General features: G+C 38.8%; 1 protein-coding gene across 4 annotated transcripts in view; it reads left to right on the top strand.

Annotated features, from left to right (window-relative positions):
* Positions 1-21041, top strand: part of RHOBTB1 (Rho related BTB domain containing 1) — a 66622-nt gene that overhangs the window by 31754 nt on the left and 13827 nt on the right. For all 4 annotated transcript variants that reach the window (XM_036336824.1, XM_036336825.1, XM_036336823.1 and 1 more), the window contains 2 exons: positions 15973-16158; positions 18970-19952. In XM_036336824.1, the coding sequence (XP_036192717.1) occupies positions 15973-16158; positions 18970-19952 (1169 nt within the window). The remainder of the gene's footprint in view (positions 1-15972; positions 16159-18969; positions 19953-21041) is intronic.

Raw genomic sequence — 21041 nt, 5'->3', positions numbered from 1 at the left:
GAGTTCTTTTATTTATTATTTTTTAACATATTTTTATTGATTTCATGGATGAAGGGAGAGGGAGAGAGATATAGAAACATCAATGATGACAGAGAATCATTGATCGGCTGCCTCCAGCATGATCAGGGATCGAACCCGCAACCCAGGCATGTGCCCTGACCAGGAATTGAACCTTGAGCTCAACGCTCAACCACTGAGCCACTGCAGCTGGGCAGGAGTTTCTTTTATTCAGTCTAAGGCTCTGACCACTGCATTTAATGGCTATGTGAAAGTTGTTGAATTTCTTTATGGCTTTTATTTTTAGCTTTATATCATTCGTGAAGGAGAAAAATCCTAATTACAGTTCCTGACAATCAGTTTGGTTTGCAAGTCTATTTTTTGACTGATGTTTTTACTATGCTTGGTGTGAATTGCAAGTCAGTGAGATGTGATATATTCCTTATACTTGGAAATGTATTTGAAACCTTTTTGAAGTAATTCATTTGATTCTTGTGGTGACAGTGAGAGAAACCAGATTCCTACCAAGAGAAACCAGATTCCTACCAAGAGTCCTACTTGCACCAAACTAGTTAATAATTTGCCCCCTCAAACATTCTTTGTCATGGACAAGCAGAATGGATCCTTGGGACATGGGGTGGGGTCGGGGCGTGGTGTCAGTCTGCTAACTTTAATCTGTAGTTTTACTAGCACAGTAAAACTATAACCAGAATGGCATTGCTCTTTTTTTATGATAGTCACCTATTCAACCCATTTATTTTTAGCCAACTAGAATAATAGCAGAATAATAGCCCTAATTTATCCAAGGCCTATAATGCGCCAGTCAAAATATTTGATGCCTTGCCAACATTAACTTTGTTCATCCTTTTAAGAACCCTAGGAGGCAGAGGTTATTTGCAGGCTGCATACAATTGAGTCGAGTTGTGTCCCTTCACTTGCCCATTAGTGAATTTCAGAGGTGGATGCAAACCCAGCTCTGCCTGACTCCTGGCTCCCACTCTGCCTACCTTACCAGGCTCCCTCAACCTCCTTTTAAACAGGATGCAACTGAAAAGCCACTCCGCCGTGATGAGCTAAGTGTCTGTTTGCTGTTTCATATTTGTGCAGACTTAGAACTAGAAGAGATCTCGAAAGGCCATCTAGTTGAATTATTTTCTTCAGAAAGGGAAGTCATCCACCCAAGAAAAGGTACTGAGAGGAGCCCTTGTGTTCCCTGGAGATGAAAGGTAGCAGAGTAGCAGCATCACCATCCTAACACTTAACACATTTGAAATCTGTCAAACCCTCTCTTGTCTGGAGTGAATGACTCCAACTCTCGGGTAGCCTGTCTTCCCACCACCTACTTTCTATCCACTTTTGGATGAACTTTTGAAGCTCTTTTCTGGATCTTTTTAAATGTCAAGAACAAGACTGTACATAGTAACCATGACTGTGATCAGCTGCTCTCTTTTTTTGGCAAGAAAAGAGCCTCTTTTTAAAGGGATATCACTCAACTCAGTTTATCCCTGAAACTATTATAAGAATGAAATGTTCACACTTAGGTACCTGGCACTGAAAATGTAGACAAATAGGATGGGGCCTGCCTTCAACAGGACAGGGCCCCTCTATTCCTCTCCGATAGCCATGCCACACATAAATAATTATAAATTGTATTGTTTCCTTTCCTTGGAAACTTCCAGCATTGATCTGTCTCAGGCCCTTCAAACACTGAATAAAGCCTATGGTGCTGGAGGTGGTGGTGACAACAGCAGCTACGATTTAATTGGGGCTCCTCATGAGCCAGGCCTGTGATAGGTGCTGTATAAATCTCGTCCCACTTCATTCCTGTGGTGACCCTGCAAAGCAGGCTCTCTTCATAGTTGAGCAAACAGGCACAGAAAGGGACCAAGGTCAGACAGCTACGAAACAGTAAAGCTGAAGTTTTCCTGACAGTTTTATCTGCCTCCAAAGCCTATATCTTCCTTTGCACCATGCTTTTTGGCTGATGGTGATGCTTGATCAGAAATTTACTTTAAATTTATTCCTGGTGCAGTCTAATTCCTGTGTTGTTTTGTTTTTTGTTTTTGTGGACACTGAAGACCAGCATTCACCATCTGTCACCAGCTCTAATATTCCATTGTTCTTCTTAAGTTTTTATACATAGCAAATAGCTAAATTCCTTATGTGCATCTAAAAGTAGCTAAAAATGAGTCCTTTTACTTCCAGTAAACATGATACATTCAAGTGAACTTTCTGAGTGTGAGTAGGAATCTTGGGTACAGATGGCCCTTCATTTCTGCAGGTTCCGAATCCACAAATTCTAACAACGACGGATTGAAAATATCCAGAAAAACAATGTTAATGTTGTTGCTGACATGTACTATATAGTTAAGCCTATGATGACTGTGTCTGTACTGAATATGTACAGACATTTTTCCTTGTCATTATTCCCTAAACAATACAGTATAACAGCATTTACAAGCACTTACATTGTATTACATATTATAAATAATCTAGAGACTATTTAAAATATATAGAAGGATATGCATAGGTTACATGCAAATACTACACCATATGTAAAGAGACTTGAAAATCCTCACATCATGGTATCCACAGCAGGTCCTGGAACCAATCCCTGTGGGTACTGAGGCATGACTGTATTTTATAATGGCATGCTTTCTCCCCAAAATTTAACTTAAGCATGAAGAACTACTGTACTTGCCCTTATACAGAACAGGTTCTAATCATATTTTCAGTCTAGTTGGAATCCATTTATTCTATAAATTATTCTTACACTCTGTTTTTTCCCATACATTAGCTCCTATGAAAAGTACAGTATATGCTTTAAATGGTAACATTAATTAGAGCCGTGGTTTCTGTGTGTCTTAGGTAACTGATGTTTCACATTGAAGGCACATGTAATCAGATACAACATGAATACATCCCAATTTGAGTGCTCAGTTGAGGTTCTTTAAAAAATTCAGGATTATGGGTTTGTGTCTTTGTCTGGGATTGGCTGTACTTGTGGTTAATGGCGAGGGAAAAATCAGAAACAACTAATGCATCTAGATAGAGTATTTTGAGGTAGCTCTTATTGTTCATGGCACATTCTAAGTGCTGAGCCAGAAGTAACATCCTAATGATGATTTCAGGATGGCAAAAACCCTGTTTGAGAGAAATATATCAAAGTGAGGTGGACCAGGGCCAAGACTAGGGTAAGGTGAGTAAGACATTCTGCCTCAGGCATAAAATATAAATAATAATGCTTTAAAAAAAAAAAGATAAGAGCATTATTAACTGGTGTGTGTGTGTGTGTGTGTGTGTGTGTGTGTGTGTGTGTGTGTGTTTCTGCCTCAAGCTCAGTATTGGCACTGTTGCTGGTCTTGATTTTATTTAAAATTTTGGTATTTTGTTCATCATGGATTTTTTTCCCTTTAATTTTTTAAAGATGTGTTTCATCTGGATTACTGAGATTTTTGGCACCTCTATACGTTTTTGCACTTGAGGCAAGTGCTAAACTCTCTTCACCCAAGACCTGGTCCTAATGGTGGACTTCACAAGTTGATAGCAAAGGGAGGAAAGTTAGCAATGCATGTTCTTTATGGGAAAGTAATTCAAACCACATGTGTAGTACAAAGGGATCTAGGAAAATTCTTACAACTTATATCTTAAAGATATTTAGTTCTGCCCTAGCCGGTTTGGCTCAGTGGATAGAGCGTTGGCCTGCGGACTGAAGGTTCTCAGGTTCAATTCTGGTCAAGGGCACATGCCTGGGTTTCGGGTGCAATCCCTAGTAAGGGGCGTGCAGGAGGCAGCCGATCAATGATTCTCTCTCATCGTTGATGTTTCTTTCTCTCTCTCCCTTTTCCTTCCTCTCTAAAATCAATAAAGATATATTTTTTAAAAAAAAGATATTTAGTTCTATGTACTGCTGTGGCTTAAAGGACTAAGACCTGCCCAGGTTACAGAAAACAGTAGAAAGACATAAACAGTTCGTTGGACCAAGGGATAAGAATAGTTATTCCCTAAGAGGTTAAACTAAAACTGCTAGTTCTCATACTTGAGTATGCCTAAGCACCCTGGTTATTTTGGTTTCGGAGTCCTGGGGAGAGATGAATCAGCAAATTTTAGCTAGTGTCTGGATGATTATAAAGCAGATGGTTCTCAAGTTATGCTTTGGTAAACACTGCCGTGGAATTATGATGCTCTTTACTGAACCTGGGCCAACAGGGAGGAATCTCTGGAAGATTAAAAAGAGAACTTGAGCCCTAACCGGTTTGGCTCAGTGGATAGAGCGTCGGCCTGCGGACTGAAGGGTCCCAGGTTCAATTCCGACCAAGGGCATGTACCTTGGTTGCGGGCACATCCCCAGTAGGGAGTGTGCAGGAGACAGCTGATCGTTGTTTCTCTCTCATCGATGTTTCTAACTCTCTGTCCCTCTCTCTTCCTCTCTGTAAAAAATCAATAAAATATATTAAAAAACTAAATTAATTAATTAATTAATTAATTAATTAAAAAGAGAACCTGAGAGTAAAGGAAACCAAAGAATACATGCTATGTGATTCCATTTGTATAAAATTCTAGAAAATTCAATCTATAATGATAGAAAGTATATTGTTAGAAAGTATATTGTTGGTTGCCTGGGAAACAGGAGGGAGGGAGGTATAAATTACAAAGAAGACACAAGTAAACTTTGGGGGTGATGAGTGGCTGTTATCTTGATTAGGATGATAGTGCCAAAGGGCAAATAGTGTATTTTGATTGTATCTCAAAGTTTTTTTTTAAAATAGAAATATTTTATGGGCAATAAAAGTAGTCTATGATATACAAGAAAAATTTGCATGGTAAACAATATATGTTTTAATTATTTCTAGAACTTAAAGTTCTCATTGAAAACATAAATCATTTGTGTGAATTTGAAATTGGGTGGGAATGGGGCCAGATTTTTAATAGTAGAATGTGAGAAATGGGATGGTTCTAGAAGTCAAAGCTAATGATGACCACTATCAAATTGTCCCCAAATCATGCTGGTTCCCTTTTCCAAGAGATAGAGCCCTCAGATGTGAGATTATAGTCTGACCAAGTAGCCTATGTCTTTGGCTATGGTTATGTGTGTGTCTTTTTCTAAGAAAATTATTTTGACCAGGTACCCTGCGATAGCCAAATAGAGAACAACACGTTCCATGAAAGTTTTCCATATCTCCATCAAATAGCAACAATTTAGTCTTTTCTAGTGGGTTTGTTCGCGACCTGGGGGATGCAGTGGTTCTCTGGGAGTATACAAACGACCTTTCCCATTTGGTACTCAGCCACTCTGGCTGGGAATTGGGTGCAGAGTGTAGCTATCAGGAGTGTCCTCTCACTGGATTAAGCACTAAGTAGAGGTGTGAGGTTCCACCCTCGTTAGTTTCTCTGGTTGAGTCCCAACCTACCTTTCCAGCCTCATCTCTTGCTGCCTGCATAACAAGATATTTATAGTTCCCCATCCTCTGTGCCTCTTGCCCACAAACATGCTTTACATCCACATGGAAAAATTACAGTTCCTACTCTACCTATTCTTTACCTACTTAATTACCGCTAATAGTCTAAGAATTTAGAACAAGGGTCAAAAATCCCAGAAGTCCTCTTCATCCCTGTCACCTTCAGAATCCAGGTGAAGTATCTCTCCTTTATGTTTCCATACAATACCTTCACAAATCTCTATTACAGCCACGATCACATTGTTTGAAAATTGTTCCTTAATCTTTTCCCCTTCCCCTTTTTCCTATTATTCCTAGTATTTTTAGAACAGAGATTTTGTCTTTCTACTCTATGTCCCCAGTGCCTGGACCTGGTACACAGCAGGAGCTTAATGAATGTTAGTTATTGGAGTACATGAATCTATCGATTGATCTTATACAAGCCAGGATTTTCTAAGGCACTTATGAAGAAATATCATAACAAAACCAAATTATTTCACAAGGTTGAATTTTACATTTGAACTTTTAAAATAAGAATAACAAATCTTGTACCAACCTGAAGGTTAGGAAGATGGAAAACACTGGTGCCAGGCCTCTCTTCAATGAATTAGCAAATGAAAAGATCAGCTGTGAAGCCAAGAGAAAAAGGAGGGAAGCACAGTCAGCCACAACCCAAACCTCTGTTTTTTCCCCCAATATTTGGATTTGAAAATTTCTTTTGGAGTAACTTGTTTGAGTGAGCATTACTAAACAGAGAATTACTTGTATTAATGCTAATGCTTTTCCAACTATAGGTTGTTTTCCTCTGGGTATCATTTCCAAGATCTTTATAAGAATCATTTTTAAAATAATTATATATGTAATTATTCCATTTTCCGAAAGATGAGGCATTAAGGAGAACAATTAAAGTTGGATTATTACTGCTCTGTGCTTATCCAAAACAAACAAAAATACATTAGACTAAATGCATATAAATAATTGGTAAAATTTAAAGTGATGGAAATTTATGGATTATATACTAAAGCATAGGATTTCAGTGATGCCAAATCATCTGGAACACAGAAAATACGTCTGTGCCATACTCTGTGCCCCCCTCCACCTGCTGTCCCACACTGTCCTTCCTTCTCTGAACTGATACAGTTTGTATTGTAACCAGAAGACAGAATATTCCAAGAGCCAGATTCCCGTGCCAGACTCAGCCCTGTGTCCAGGATGAAATTGTCCTTGGGAAAAAGCCATGCCAAATGAGATAGCAACAGGGCTTGATTGATGGCTGGAGTCACTCGTGTTCCAAGACCTACAAGAATGCTTGCTGCTGCCCAAACACTGGTCATGGCTGGGGGAAGGGTTGTTTGTGGTTCAACCCAGAAAAGCATTGATGAACCCAAACGATGCCACAAAAATATGAATAATGAGGCCACTAGATGGGTAAAAAGAATAAAAAATATGCATTGTTCAATACATTAACATCTTGTGTTCTACCCTCTTTTTTACCTTTTTTCTATTACTACTTAATAACTACAAGCTTGATAACTTGGATCAAATCTACCTAAGTAGATTTTCTTCATGGAGGAAGAGAAAAAAACATCAGTTTGTGATGTTTCTATACTGGAATTTTCTGATGAAGAAATCTATTTCAGTCATATAGTATTTTTGCTTTTAAATTAGGAGGTAAAATTAAAGAGACTGTTGAGTAATTCTGTGTCTTCAAAGGGTAATTCTATTGCCATCTTTCAGCAAGTCCATATCAATAAAGGAATGATCTGGTAAGCCAAAAGGAAAAGATCTCTTGATGAGAATGTTCTTCCTTCTAATTAGCTGTAATATACAAGGTATTTCCTCAGTGACTTTTGAACCCATAATCATATGTGTCTGACAGTAATTAGTACTTCATAGTTTACAGAACACTTCAACAAATATTTTTTCAGTGAATCTTAACAATAATCTATCAGTAACTTTTAATATTGGCCATTCATTAGATTTCCACAATTATTCCATCACTTTATTCTCTCCCCAGAACTCTTATGCCCCCAGCAGGCAGTATATAGAGCAGAGTCAGAAGAACCAAGTATTGAATTACAGAAAGATAAAGCAAATTTTCAAATTCTCTTTTAAACTTATCCCCTTGGCTATCTTTCTATTTTAGTGATTTTTTAAAAAAATTTGGTTTTTGGCATTTTTTTTTAATGATGGTCTGTGAAATAGAAGGTGTTCCCTTAAGCCTTAATTCTATGTAATGAACACAGAATTAATTCTGAAAGTAGCTTCCCTATTTCTTTACATTTCCTTTGCTTCTGGAGATAATCTAATTCCTGGAAGAGATCATTAATCCATTATTCTGGTGTTATGAAAGTATCCAATTAGATTGGGTAAATGGGTTTTTTAGAAAAATTCACACAATTTAAAAACAATATTGCCCGGCTAATTTCTGCTGTATACCAGAGATATATTGCTGTCTTTCAGCAGTAATTGTCTGAAGAAAGAGAATAACTCACATACTATTTTCATTCTTTTTTTAAAGTATTTTATTTTTTTAATATATTTTATTGATTTTTTACAGAGAGGAAGGGAGAGGGATAGAGAGTTAGAAACATCGATGAGAAAGAAGCATTGATAAGCTGCCTCCTACACATCCCCTACTGGGGATGTGCCTGCAACCAAGGTACATGCCCTTGACCAGAATCGAACCTAGGACCCTTCAGTCCGCGAGCTGACGCTCCATCCACTGAGCCAAACCAGTCAGATCCTATTTTCATTTTTTATTAAAATTATAAAATATCCCTTGACTTATTTTAGGCCTAAGTTTATTTCTTTTAGATTTTGAGTCTGCAAACATATTGGCATCTATATTTTTTATCCTCCAATATCTATAAGGCTTTTTATTTGATAAACAGTAATGGAAGGGCTCTGTTGTTACAATTGCTATGTTGTGTACAATGGAAGACAAACTAATAGGAACAGAATAAAATGCCTAAAAATGAAACTCACAATATAGTGGTGAAAACAGCACATAAATAATTACAATTCGGTGTTAGAAATGCTGAACTAAAGATGTCAGTACAAGGAACAGGGAAGAAAGAATTGCTCAGGATGAATACTCAAGCAACATTCTCAATTTTTCTTGGTCATCCCCTACACCTAGCCCATCAGCAAACCCTGTTGGCTCTCTCTCTCTCTCTATATATATATACCAGTAGAATGCAGCCACTTCTTACCATCTGCGCCCAGGCCAAAGTCACCATCATCTCTCACTGCATTATCTCATAACTGTTCCCCTTCTCCTACCTTATCCCTCCTGGCAACCCTCTCCCCACCACCATTTAGTCAGTTTTCATTATAACAGTGGGTGATCCTTTTAAAACATAAATTAAAGTACTCTGGTTTCTCTTCAGATCGCATAAATCTTTCGCCTTTTTATTTTTTTTATTTTTTATTTTTTTTAAATATATTTCTTTATTGATTTCAGAGAGGAAGGGAGAAGGAGAGAGAGATAGAAACATCAATGATGAGAGAGAATCATTGATTGGCTGCCTCCCGCACACCCCCCACTGGGTAACGAGCCCGCAACTGAGGCATGTGCCCTTGGCCGGAATCGAACCTGGGGCCCTTCAGTCCGAAGGCTGACGCTCTATCCACTGAGCCAAGCCAGCCAGGGCAATCTTTCGCCTTTTTAAAACACAGATTATATCATGTCGTTCTGCTCAAAAACTCCGAATGGTCTATCAGTTCACTTGAAGTAAGAGCCCCTGAGGCTCTCCCTACCTCTGCCCAGCATTGCCTCTCAGCTCAGCTCCTGCTGTATTCCCCCTGGCCCTCAGGGAAACAGCCCAGGCATGCTTCTGCCTCAGGGCCTTTGCACTAGCTTTCCCTGTTCCACTGTATTCTCCCTCAAGATATCAGCAAGTTAGCGCCCTCACTTCCTTCCGATCTTTACTGAAATGTCACCTTCTCACTCAGGCCTTCCCTGGCCACATTTCAGTAGCACCTTCTGCTCCCCAATATTTCTGTCCCCATGTCCTGTTTTATTTTCTGTTAGTACTTGTCACGACCTAACATAGTATGTATTTTACTGCTTTTGTTTGCTTGTTTTGCTTATTGTCTCTGTATGAGGAGGATAAGAACAATGAGGACAGTCATTTGTGTCCTTGACTAATTGCTGTGTCCCCAGTGTCTAGAAGATTGCCTGGTACACAGCAGGTTACCAGTTAATATTTCTGGAATAAATGATTGAATGACTGCTTATTGATATTGGATGAGTGACTTAACAAGTTCTTGTACCTTTGTCCATTCAAAGAGGATTGCTGAGAGACCTGGGTTAAACTCCCTTTCTTATTGTGGTAGAATGAACTTGAGGGCTTGTTTCAGAAGAGTCAGGGAGGTTAATCCCAGAGACCTCCCATCTGACATTCTAGCTGATACAGAGGCTTTCTTCTGTTTACAGCTAGTCTTGCTCTCAGGAGAAAACATTAACAGTGTAGGAAGGAAGTTCCTTAGTCACTTAGCTTCAGGGAAAGCCAAAGAGAAATGAAACTGACAGGTAGAGCAGGGGGGCATTTATCACCACAATTTCACCTTCTATTAAGCAAGCCTTCTTTATGTCAATACTTCCTGCTTCCATTGACCAAGAGTTAAATCAGATTGCTTAAGCTATTCTTCTAACAAATTACTTGTGCTTCACTCAATTTCACAAGCATTCAACGTTTTCTGATGATTGTGCAAGGTGTAAGGATATACCAAATGGAGCATAGATTGCTAAGTATAGAAAATAGAATATCAAGTGGAAAATAGCCAGTTTCCATTGGATGATAACCAACAACCTTCTAGGACAGGGCCATTTCCCCCTGTGATATTTGTGCTATGATGGTAACACCAACCATTTTTAAGACTTGCACAGTATTTATCTTAGGGTTTGGTGGCATTGGTTGGGGCGTGGCTGTGGCTTCCCTGCATAAGAGTGTGCATTGCGCTGGTCCCATTTTTGGAGGGTGGGGGAAGACTGGTTTACAATGCTGATTCCTACTAAATATGCGGTTACGGGCTTAGAAGAAATAGTTGTGCATGCTAATCATTCCCAAATCTGAATATATTTCAGGGTGTTTTCACAGTTTTCCCCACATAACATCTGTCCTTAAGAAGCCTCACTGCTATTGGTAAAGTATTGACTTGATTTCTCTGCTCACCTCCACGGCGCTGCATGGTACTGCCCTGCCAGGCGCTCCCCTGCAGGCCTCTCCATCTCCCATGAGTATGAGCTTACACAGCCATTCATCTCCAGGTGGTTATGTTCACCATCACTGACAATCCCGCCACATCTCATACACACCACCGGGCTGCTCCCCTACTAAAATTTTCCCAAGCCACATGTTACACATTTCTTTTCTCCGCCATGCTCCCAGCTGTTTCGTGCTGTTTGGGTCTGTCTGTTTTCATAGCTCTGTCAGACTATATGCATGAAAGGTGCATTGTTGACATGACTGGTTTTGAAAATGTTTCTGAAAAGAGCCTACCTCGATTATTTGGGAGGTGGGAGGAAGAGGAAGTTTAAAGCCCCAAAAGTAGAGGTCAGAGACTCCTACTTAAACCTTTGTCAAAAGGGGACAAAGAAAAGAATGTGATCATGATCTCTACCCATATAAAGGGTGTGGATGTCTCCACTAAAAAAAAAAGAAGAAGGAAAGAAAGAATGATAGGCAGTAGTGACATAAAGAGGTAGGATCCATAGAACAAAGGGCACACTTTTAACAAATGTTTGTTAAAAAGGGCACACTTGCAGGCAAGACTCAGGTTAATATCATTGTTAGCTTTCTTTTAGTCACTAAGTTCAAGACACCCAACCAGAACTGGCCCATGGAGAAGAGTGTTTGGCTGTCCCTCTCACAGCTGTCTGGTATACTGCATGGACTCCGCTGTCCTTCACATTGCCCATCAGATTGGCCTGGTTTTAGGCTTTCAGATAAAGAATAATTTAGGAATTATTTTTCACTTAGCCAGATAAGAAAGCATAAGTTAACTGGACAATGATGGGACTAGAAAAGGGAACACAAGAAGCACTTTTGGAAATTAACTTAGGAAACTCGTTTCTAATAACCAATTTTTGATAGTGATTATCTGCCCTTTTCAACCACTTCTTCAAAGGATGAATTTGGTATTTCTGGTTGGAAAATCAGTTTAGCTTCTCATTGCTTCTCTGGTCTTTTCCTACTATGTTTGCTATATTTGATTGTAGTTTTATAAAGATAGGCCTTGCGAACATGTGTGGCATTTGCTGTTTAATGGGTAGCTCTGGCCAAGATATGTGGATAAGATGCACTTTTTTCAGACTTTTTTCCTTTAATCTTCCAACAAAGATTGGTCCCAACTTTGCATGTACTCCTTATGTTATCCAAATATCTTTGCCAATCTTTTCACATGCTATTTTTGGCCAGTGTTCTACTTGAAAGATCAATGAAAAATATGCTTTTTTGTTTGTTTACCATCAAAAGAAAAACTGATGTGATTGAGGTTGGCTTTATCAGCTCAAGCATTTTTGGATGACTAGATCTCTTTCTGATTCCCTCCCCACCTGCTACCCCTCCGTGAAACTGATAATTCACAATGTTCAAACATGCAGACTTACTTTGGATTGTTTTTTACTTAACTAATCAAAACATTATTTCATGGGCATTATTTGATATGTTAGTACCCTAGTGAAACTTTTATATATATATTTCTCCTTAGGAACAAGAAATCACATTTTCTCCAAAACAATAAACATTCATGGGCAAGCAGCTGAGACTGTACATTTGAATCCTTTGTAACCCTTGCTTTCTAATATAGTTACTTAGCCCAATCACAAAAATAAATAAGTAAACAAATAATCCAAACTTCTTCCTACCCCCTTCTCAATATTCAACTTCTGGAGTTTAGAGTTTTGTCTACTTTGTGCTTTGCCTCTTTATTCTCAAAATAGAGGCCCGATGCATGAAATTCATGCAAGGGGCTCGGCCCTCGCAGCCCCCAGCTTCATTCAGAAGGTCGTCCGGAAGGTTGTCCAGACGGTCATTCCGCCGTCGGGTATAATTAGCATGTTAGCTCTTTATTATATAGGATTCTTATGCATTCTACTCCAAATAGCTGTAGGACTCCATTTAAATCCTATCAGGCTTTTTTACAGCTGAAATAGGAACCCTGAGGTCATTTCCAGGCTAACCCTGCTGCCTAATATGTGAGAATGTCCTCATCACACCACCCCCTCCCAATTATTTTTAAACTCAGTTCTTCAAAGTAAAAAACAAATAAATAAATAATAGAACTATAGAAGTAAACACACTAGAAGTTCCCTTTTTCTCTTTTTCCTTCGTAGGAATGGCATTTTTAAACATGAGCTGTGTAGACATTGAAGAGCCTCCACATGGGAGTGAATGGTTTGATTAAAGGTCACTTAAGATCTTAGTTCCTTGGAATTCCGCCTAAAGCTGGAGATATTCTTCACTGTAGGTTTTGTGCCTTCTTTGACTACATAGAAAAAAATGGCTCAAAAAAGCAGAGGGAATAAATGGCATTCTCAAAATAGTTACTTGATTGTATAGGTGTTTGTGTCACAGAGGATACTGATGTGTTGAGAGTGAGGAATTAGAAAAGGATGTTGAGATAAGGAGGGATGTGTTTAAAGCAGCATCTTCCTATGGCCCTATCGTTATATTCATTGACACAGTTTTCTTGGTTAAAATCAGGTTTCGTGTACTGCGTTCATATTGCAGCCTAAGGAATAGGATTCTGTATCATCTGTACACAATGTTTTCTTCATTTGCATTTATATTTAGATCAGCAAGGGTTAAACTGAATACATTTAAGCAAAGATGATATTCTTAACTGCTTTCCATATAAAATTATGGGGACAGATTCTCATGGATGTGCATTAAAAAGGGAAAAAAATAACTTTATTCCAAGGATACAAGTAGAATTTTGACTCAGTAAATTATTTTAGCTTCAGAGGTAGTATTCCTCTCAGCACAATCTCTTCTCTTTAACTATCATTCTTTTGAGTAAATATTTACAGAGCACGGAATTATATTTCTAGCTTTCCAACAGCATGTCATACATTGAAATATTGATGGGACACAGTTAGAAGTTGGGCCCTCCGGACTTGTATTGTGTGGTGGCATTGTGCTACTATCATCAGGAGATTCAATTTTTTCCAACCCCCAAGGTCCTGTCTGTACTTGTTTACAGGTCATCTGGAGAGTAACTAGTATGTGTTCAGCGGCATGAGTGTTATCACAGTAACCTTGGCAACAGAGCTAGCTCTGATTTCAAAACATCACATGCTGTATCATAAAATTAGATAACGGAATTGACATTTAGCTACATGTCTGTCATATAAATTAAACCCTGAGAATGATTTCCTTTATAGTCACATACTTTAATATGGAAAGAGAAGGCACCAATTAGAACAATTTTATACAAATACATATTATTCCACTTGTAAGTGCTAAATACATTTCCTCAATTCTTTCTCTATAATATTGAAACTCGGATATTGCCATATTATTCTCACACTCCCGAAATTCATGGTGGCTTTATTTTATGATCAGGATGAAGCTTACAGCAGAGCTACATCAGATATCCTATATAAATAGAATTATGAATAATAGAAAACTCAGCTCCTGAAAAAAATGTAAAATTCAAAGCACTCTTGGCTTTACTGGGTACTGCTATTTATGCTGATTAGAAGTAAGACTGCACAGAATATTCTACTAAATCAGAATCCCAAAGACAAGACATGCTTTCCTTTCATTTATATATTTATGAATATTTTACACATATTTTCCAGTATCCAAGAATCTTTGATAATATCTTTATTTCAAGGACACTACACATGCAGATTAATACATTTATCTACTTTGAGTCCTAGGTCCTCTTTTGTGATTTATAAATATTTTAATCTCAGCATTTTTCTCTATATTTGCTCTGATCTGTTGCAGTTATATATATATATGTAAATGTAAAGAGTTAACTTATGATTTACATTTAATGTAAGAACCCTGCAGTTTTCTATCTTGCAAATGATTATTTTTAGAAACTTTATGGCTGCCTGGATATATTTGTTTGTCTTATTGATATGTAGTGGGGGGAGCTCATTAATGATTTAAAAAAAAAGGTGTTTTGATTAAATTTATTCCTAGTATTTTTTGAAGCAATTGTGAATGGGATTGTTGTTTTAGTTTCCCTTTTTGATAGTTCATAATTAGTATATAAAAATGCAACTGATTTCTGGATATTTATTTTGTATCCTGCTGCTTTACTGAATTCTGGACCCTTGAATCTCCTGCTCAGGTTGTAAATATTAGAGGCAGGATTTCAATATATGTTTCTTTCAGGTCCCCATGGAATGTTAGCTCCTGCTCTTTGAACTAGTTCCTTTCTAATTTCCAACATATATAAATTTCCCTTCATTTATTTTGAACTAAAAAAATTAAAAATTAAAGATGGTGTTTTAATTAATCAACTTGATCTTTCTCATTACATAACAATAATCTAATAAAATTATACGAGTTTATTTCTGAATTTAGCTACAAGATAATCTCGAATCCTTGGGCATAAGTTTTCCTATTCCTTATACTCTTCTGCCTCAATGTTCTCAAAGTCATCATTGAGCCTGTTTCAACCTAGACTGATAGTTTATAATTCTTCTTAAAGATACCTTTTAGCAACTATCTGTCAAACACCATAATGGAACAACTGTCTTGTAAAAAGTTCTTTGGCTTCTAGAATGGTAAGTTGTTATATAAAAATGAAAGATCTTTATGTCAAAATTGACTATAAAGCAATTTTTCTTTTCCCCATCTACCTGCTATATTTCATAAATAATATTGAGAAATCTGCTTCCAACATTTTCTCATCTTATTAGCCATCCATTTAACTCTTGCTATTTTTATGTTGAACACTACCTTCTTACCTTATACCTGGTAAAGAGTCAAAATCCCTGCAAATTCGGAACCAGATAAGTGGTTGTGCTCTCCACTCAGGTGCTGAAGTGGGAAGAAGGGTAGAAATCCTTCTGAGCATTTGCCACTTGTACAGTAAATACCTGTTCCATTTTCAGTATTGTTTAAACTCTTTGCTTTATCTCATTGGGTTGAGTCATCATCACCTTTATGTTTTAACTGCTGAAAGGTAGTTTGTATTGTTTTCTTTTATCTTGAAACTATTTCTGTGATGAACAGAAATAGTTCAGCATGTTGTGGTTCCAGGACTGAGTCAAGCTTGAGTCACCATCTATACTATAGAATAGCATCACTGGAAACTTGTCAATGCATAGGCATTCTGCAGTGCAATGTGGACATGAACTTGGGCTGTGCTGATGCTGGACTGTGGGGGCTTATCAGGCTCTTTGCATGACTCCAAGGTGTAGTTTAATATCTAATCTCTCTCTTTTTTAAAATTATGACATGATCATTGGCATTAGATGGATGGGAGTGGGGAGAAACTTTAATGATAAAAGAAAAAAAGTGAAAAGGTGATACAGTGCTGTTTGTTTTTTTTCATTTCCTTTTAGGTCTGATGTTGTGGTCCTCTGCTTTTCTATTGCTAATCCCAACTCCCTAAATCATGTGAAAACCATGTGGTATCAAGAAATCAAGCACTTTTGCCCCCGCACACCTGTTGTCCTTGTTGGCTGCCAGCTAGACCTCCGCTATGCCGATCTTGAAGCTGTTAATCGAGCCCGACGCCCTTTAGCAAGGTAAGCCAAGGGACTCGGTGTTTCTCTGTGCTGGCCAAATTAAAATGTGGAGATAGCAGATGTCTCTGTAGCCTGGCGTTCTGTTCTGTAACAGTCTTGAGACCCCTTCAGCCAGCCATACACTCTCAGTTACCTTATTCAGCATGAGGGTGCGTGTCCTGACCCTTCTCACGGTGATATCACCTCTTAGGTAGAAACCCATTTCACTAAATGGTTGCCCAGTGCTTGAAATGAATTCTCTAATTATGACATGGTGTAGAGAAAAGTGCTTTGAAATTTGTAAAGTATTAAACAAAATGTTAGCTACTCATAATGTCATTCTTGAAATTATGATTATAATAAAGTTAAATAACAGAGTGACCAGCACAATTTTTGGACCCAGGATCGTCAGGTTCGTACAGGTATGCATGTCCAAGGGTTATAATCTCATTTTCCTCAATCCAGCCTCTGAGAGTATTTCATTCCGAAAATGACAGTGTCCGGCTTTAAAAAAATCATATGGATCTATAGTTGCAAAACAACATTTTTTTAAATGTTGCTAGTGGTTATGTTTTAATGTGTCACAAGTTTAATAATCAACTCAAAGGCGAAGTTTAAAATGTGGATACCAATTTCAGGGGCGGGCAGTAAGAGTTTTTATAAACCTATGCTCCTTCAATAGTCCCTTTATAAAAATAATTTTATGTGTTTTATGTTTAAGTGCATTTTTTTCTGAAGAGCATATCTTTTCAAAATGCTGATATTAATACCTTCTTTCAATATTTGCTAATGTGCTTGTTACAAAATTTTATCTAGATACAATTTTTTATGCTCTCACAACAAAAGCAAATGTTACGTTGTTTAAATAATTTCTGATGTTCTGGGTACATTTTGGATATATTTTCTGAAAAGATTTCATGGAAAGTTTTCACAGTCCTTCTGTTCTTAAATAAATGGCCTCTGAATCGATTAGAAGCCACATAGAGGACTTACGGTGAATAAGAGACTGCCCGGATCTCAGAACTTGCTGTATAAAAGAATAGATTAAGATGATCAGGCCTTATAACCGTGGACATGTGAAGGACTAGGGGAGAGTTACAGAGCTCTAGAGGACAGGGAGGGGACAAGCCCTTCTACAGAGCAGTAATGAGATTACATAAAGGAGGTGACATTTGAGCTAAACCTTGAAAAGTGTCATCCGTTAGTGATCTTCCAGCCAGTCCCAGGACAAGGAGCACAAAATGCCCACAGAAACAAAGCTTGATATTCCGCTTTCTTCACTACACGCCCCTTCCACTTTTGCAGCACCCTACAGTTTCTCCTCTTTTCAATCCAGGTCTTCAAATCCAAATTCTACCTAGTATTATCTTATTTCCCCTAAGACTAGTGCCTGTCACTCACATTACCTTTGGTATTGAAAGCCAAATGTTTATTTAGGAAGATAAATTCTAATAGTATGTCTCAAAATCAAGTATGCATTTATAACAGATCACATCTTACCTATGTTCTGGAATCCATTTGTGTCTTTGCTGTGGTTATGCTATAATCACAGAACTATTCCATTACACTGCTTCCAAAGGTCTGGCCTCCCTGGGTTTGATTAGACTGTAAATTGGTCTCATGTGCCAGCCCAAAGGAGGTAGAACCTTGTGGAACCAGAAGAAAAAAAAAAATTTTCCAGGAACTCAGTGGAACCAGAAGGCAAAACATTTTTTTTGTTAATTCTTACCTGAGGATATTTTTCTCCATTGATTTTTAGAAAGAGTGGAAAGGAGGAAGGGAGGGGGGAAGAGGGAGAAAGAGAGAGACTAATGCACTTGTCTAGGCAAAAATGTGATGAGGTCCTGACTAAAGAGGGTGAAAGAAAAAAGAAGGTAAAGATATGAAAGAAGATTTACAAATCTAATTACTAAGAATGTAATGAGCTTTTGGATGGGGACCATTTAACTAGTTTGGAACTAGGGAGTTCTAGACTCTAATTGCTTAGTAGAGGTCTCTCAGCAACTTGCAAATGTGACTTTAGGCAAACCCTTTAAACTCTCTGCCTTCAGTTTCTTTAGAATGTAGAATGAAAATAATACCCATAGGGTTATGGTGAGGCTCAGATGAGAAAATGAATATGGACTCATTTTAAAGTAATAAAGCAAAATTTAGTGGTGATGAAGATGATGATGGTGTTCACGATGATAACTGCTAACATTTATCAAGCATAGTGGACCAGGTACTATGCTAAGCATATTATCTCATTTAAACCTCTCAACACTCTTTGAAGATATAGGTACTCATTATTATTATTCCTCTTTTAGAGATGGGAGAACCAAGGCTTAAAGAGATTAAGTAACTTTCCCAGGATCAAATAGTTAGTAAATGGCTGTTACTTCAGTTATTGTGGTTACTACTGAAAGCATTTTTTCCCTATAATCATAAGTTCTTTATATTTTAAAGACTTGAAGTTGGCAGTATATTTTTTCAAGAGGCTTTTTAAAAGCTTTAGTAGGCCCAGCCAGTGTAGCTCAGTGGTTGAGCATTGACCTATGCACCCGAAGGTCATGGTTTGATTCTGGTCAGAGCACATGACTAGGTTGAGGGCTCTATCTCCAGTGGGGGACATGCAGGAGGCAACCAATTGATGATTCTCTCTCGTCATTGATGTTTCTGTGTCTCTCTCTCCCTCTCCCCTCCTCTCTGAAATCAATAAAAAATATATTTTAAAAAATAAAAGCTTGAGAAGGATTTTAAATTATGATTCAATTGGGTCCTTAGGGAGACCCTAGCTACTACATTATTTTTCTAAAATAAAGCCGATAATAATTTTTAAATATTCTATTTCAGGCCCATAAAGAGAGGAGATATTCTGCCCCCTGAGAAAGGCCGAGAGGTTGCAAAGGAATTGGGCATCCCATACTATGAGACGAGCGTCTTTGATCAGTTTGGAATCAAGGATGTGTTTGACAACGCAATCCGGGCAGCGCTGATTTCCCGCCGGCACCTGCAGTTCTGGAAATCCCACCTCAAGAAAGTTCAGAAACCTTTACTTCAGGCACCGTTCCTACCTCCAAAAGCCCCTCCACCGGTCATCAAAGTCCCAGAGTGTCCCTCTGCGGGGACGAGCGAAGCCGCCTGTTTACTGGACAATCCTTTGTGTGCTGACGTCCTGTTCGTCCTCCAGGACCAGGAGCACATCTTTGCACACCGAATATACCTCGCTACCTCCTCTTCCAAATTTTATGATCTTTTTCTAATGGAATGTGAAGAAACTCCAAATTGGAGTGAAGTTACTTGTGAGAAGGAGAAGCAGGGCCGGGATGGCCAGGAGCAGGCATGGAGTGTCGTTGACCCAGATGAGGAGCAGGAGGAGGGGACCGGAAGGACGCCTCAGGCTGACCAGTGGGAGGCCTCCAGCCAGAACCTGTCCCAGCAGGAGATTCTAAAGCTGGAAGCCGAGGGCTCACTCCCAGAGGCACAGACACTGGCAGGCTGGAGTAAGGGGTTTCTTGGCATGCACAAGGAAATGCAAGTCAATCCCATTTCAAAGCGGGTGGGCCCCGTGACTGTGGTCAGGATGGACTCGTCGGTCCAATCGGGCCCTTTCCGGACCCTGCTCCAGTTTCTTTACACAGGGCAACTGGATGAAAAGGAGAAGGACTTGGTGGGCCTGGCTCAGATCGCAGAGGTCCTGGAGATGTTTGACTTGAGAATGATGGTGGAAAACATCATGAACAAGGAAGCCTTCATGAACCAGGAGATTACGAAAGCGTTTCATGTCAGGAAGGCCAATCGCATAAAAGAGTGTCTTAGCAAGGGGACGTTCTCAGGTGAGCGGGGCCAGTGGCCCAGTCCTGGATGCCTTTGATCGAACCGTAGTCAGACATGAGCAGGGGAAAACATAACTGTCCCTAACATGGATGAGTACTTATGTTTTCCCACATGCCAAAATTACATGTATTTACTTATATAATTCTCATCAGACTTAAGGGCTACATATTATTATGTCTATTTTTCAGATATGGAAACTGAAGGACACAGAAGGTTAGGTAACTTGCCCATGGTTATGCAGGTAGTAAAGGTAGACCCGGGATTTGAACCCAAGCTGTCCCCCGAAGTGCCACAATATCACAATGCTTCCAAGGATGGGTCAGGTTATCCCTGAGCCTGAGCCTGAGCCAGTCAGCTTGATGCTCACAGTTCTCCTTCAGGATTCCTTCCTGAGCAACTCTGTTCCCCACTGACCCTTCAGCAATTACGCATGACCAAAAGCAAAGACCTCTTGTCCTGAGGCACTGAAATCCTGAGGCAATTTTGGTGACCCCTGCATTCCCACCAGGGGTGCCTCATCTCTTTCCACTCCCTCTTCTTTTTTGTTCTCACACTCCTTTCTTGTTCCTTCTTTGTCTTTGACAAGTAAGCATATCTGCCCACGGTGTCCTTACATAATTACTTAAGCACACTGGTGGCCTGTATCCAAGATGGGTTACATGCCCATGTTTGTACTGTCTTCTATCTTGTACTATTTTTGTTTTGCAGTTGTCCTCTGTGTGTGTGCGTGTGTGTGTGTGTGTGTGTGTCATTATTACATTTTGACTTCCTAACTTCTGATAATATGTATACTTCATTTGTGTCTTTATCTTTCATAATGCCTGTCATGATATATACATTTAGTAAGTGTTACTGAGTCTGTTCATAAATTTTAAAACTTATGAGTAATATTTACTCCAAACACTGACCGTCATGATATAAAAGCAGTCTTGAAAGTTAATGGGAAAAAAATGTTCAAAGCTGCAGCAAATTAAACAGTGGGACTCAAGTAAAGTTCATGAAATCAAGCTCTCCTTACTGCAGAAGCATAATGAGCAAATACAGTGGGGAAGCCTCAAGTGAATTCTGTTTAAGGGGGAAAAAGACTA

Source organism: Myotis myotis, unplaced genomic scaffold, assembly GCF_014108235.1.
Source record: "Myotis myotis isolate mMyoMyo1 unplaced genomic scaffold, mMyoMyo1.p scaffold_m19_p_15, whole genome shotgun sequence".
Lineage (NCBI taxonomy): Eukaryota > Metazoa > Chordata > Mammalia > Chiroptera > Vespertilionidae > Myotis > Myotis myotis.
Note: the sequence above shows the minus strand (reverse complement) of the source record. Positions and strands in the feature narration are given on the sequence as shown.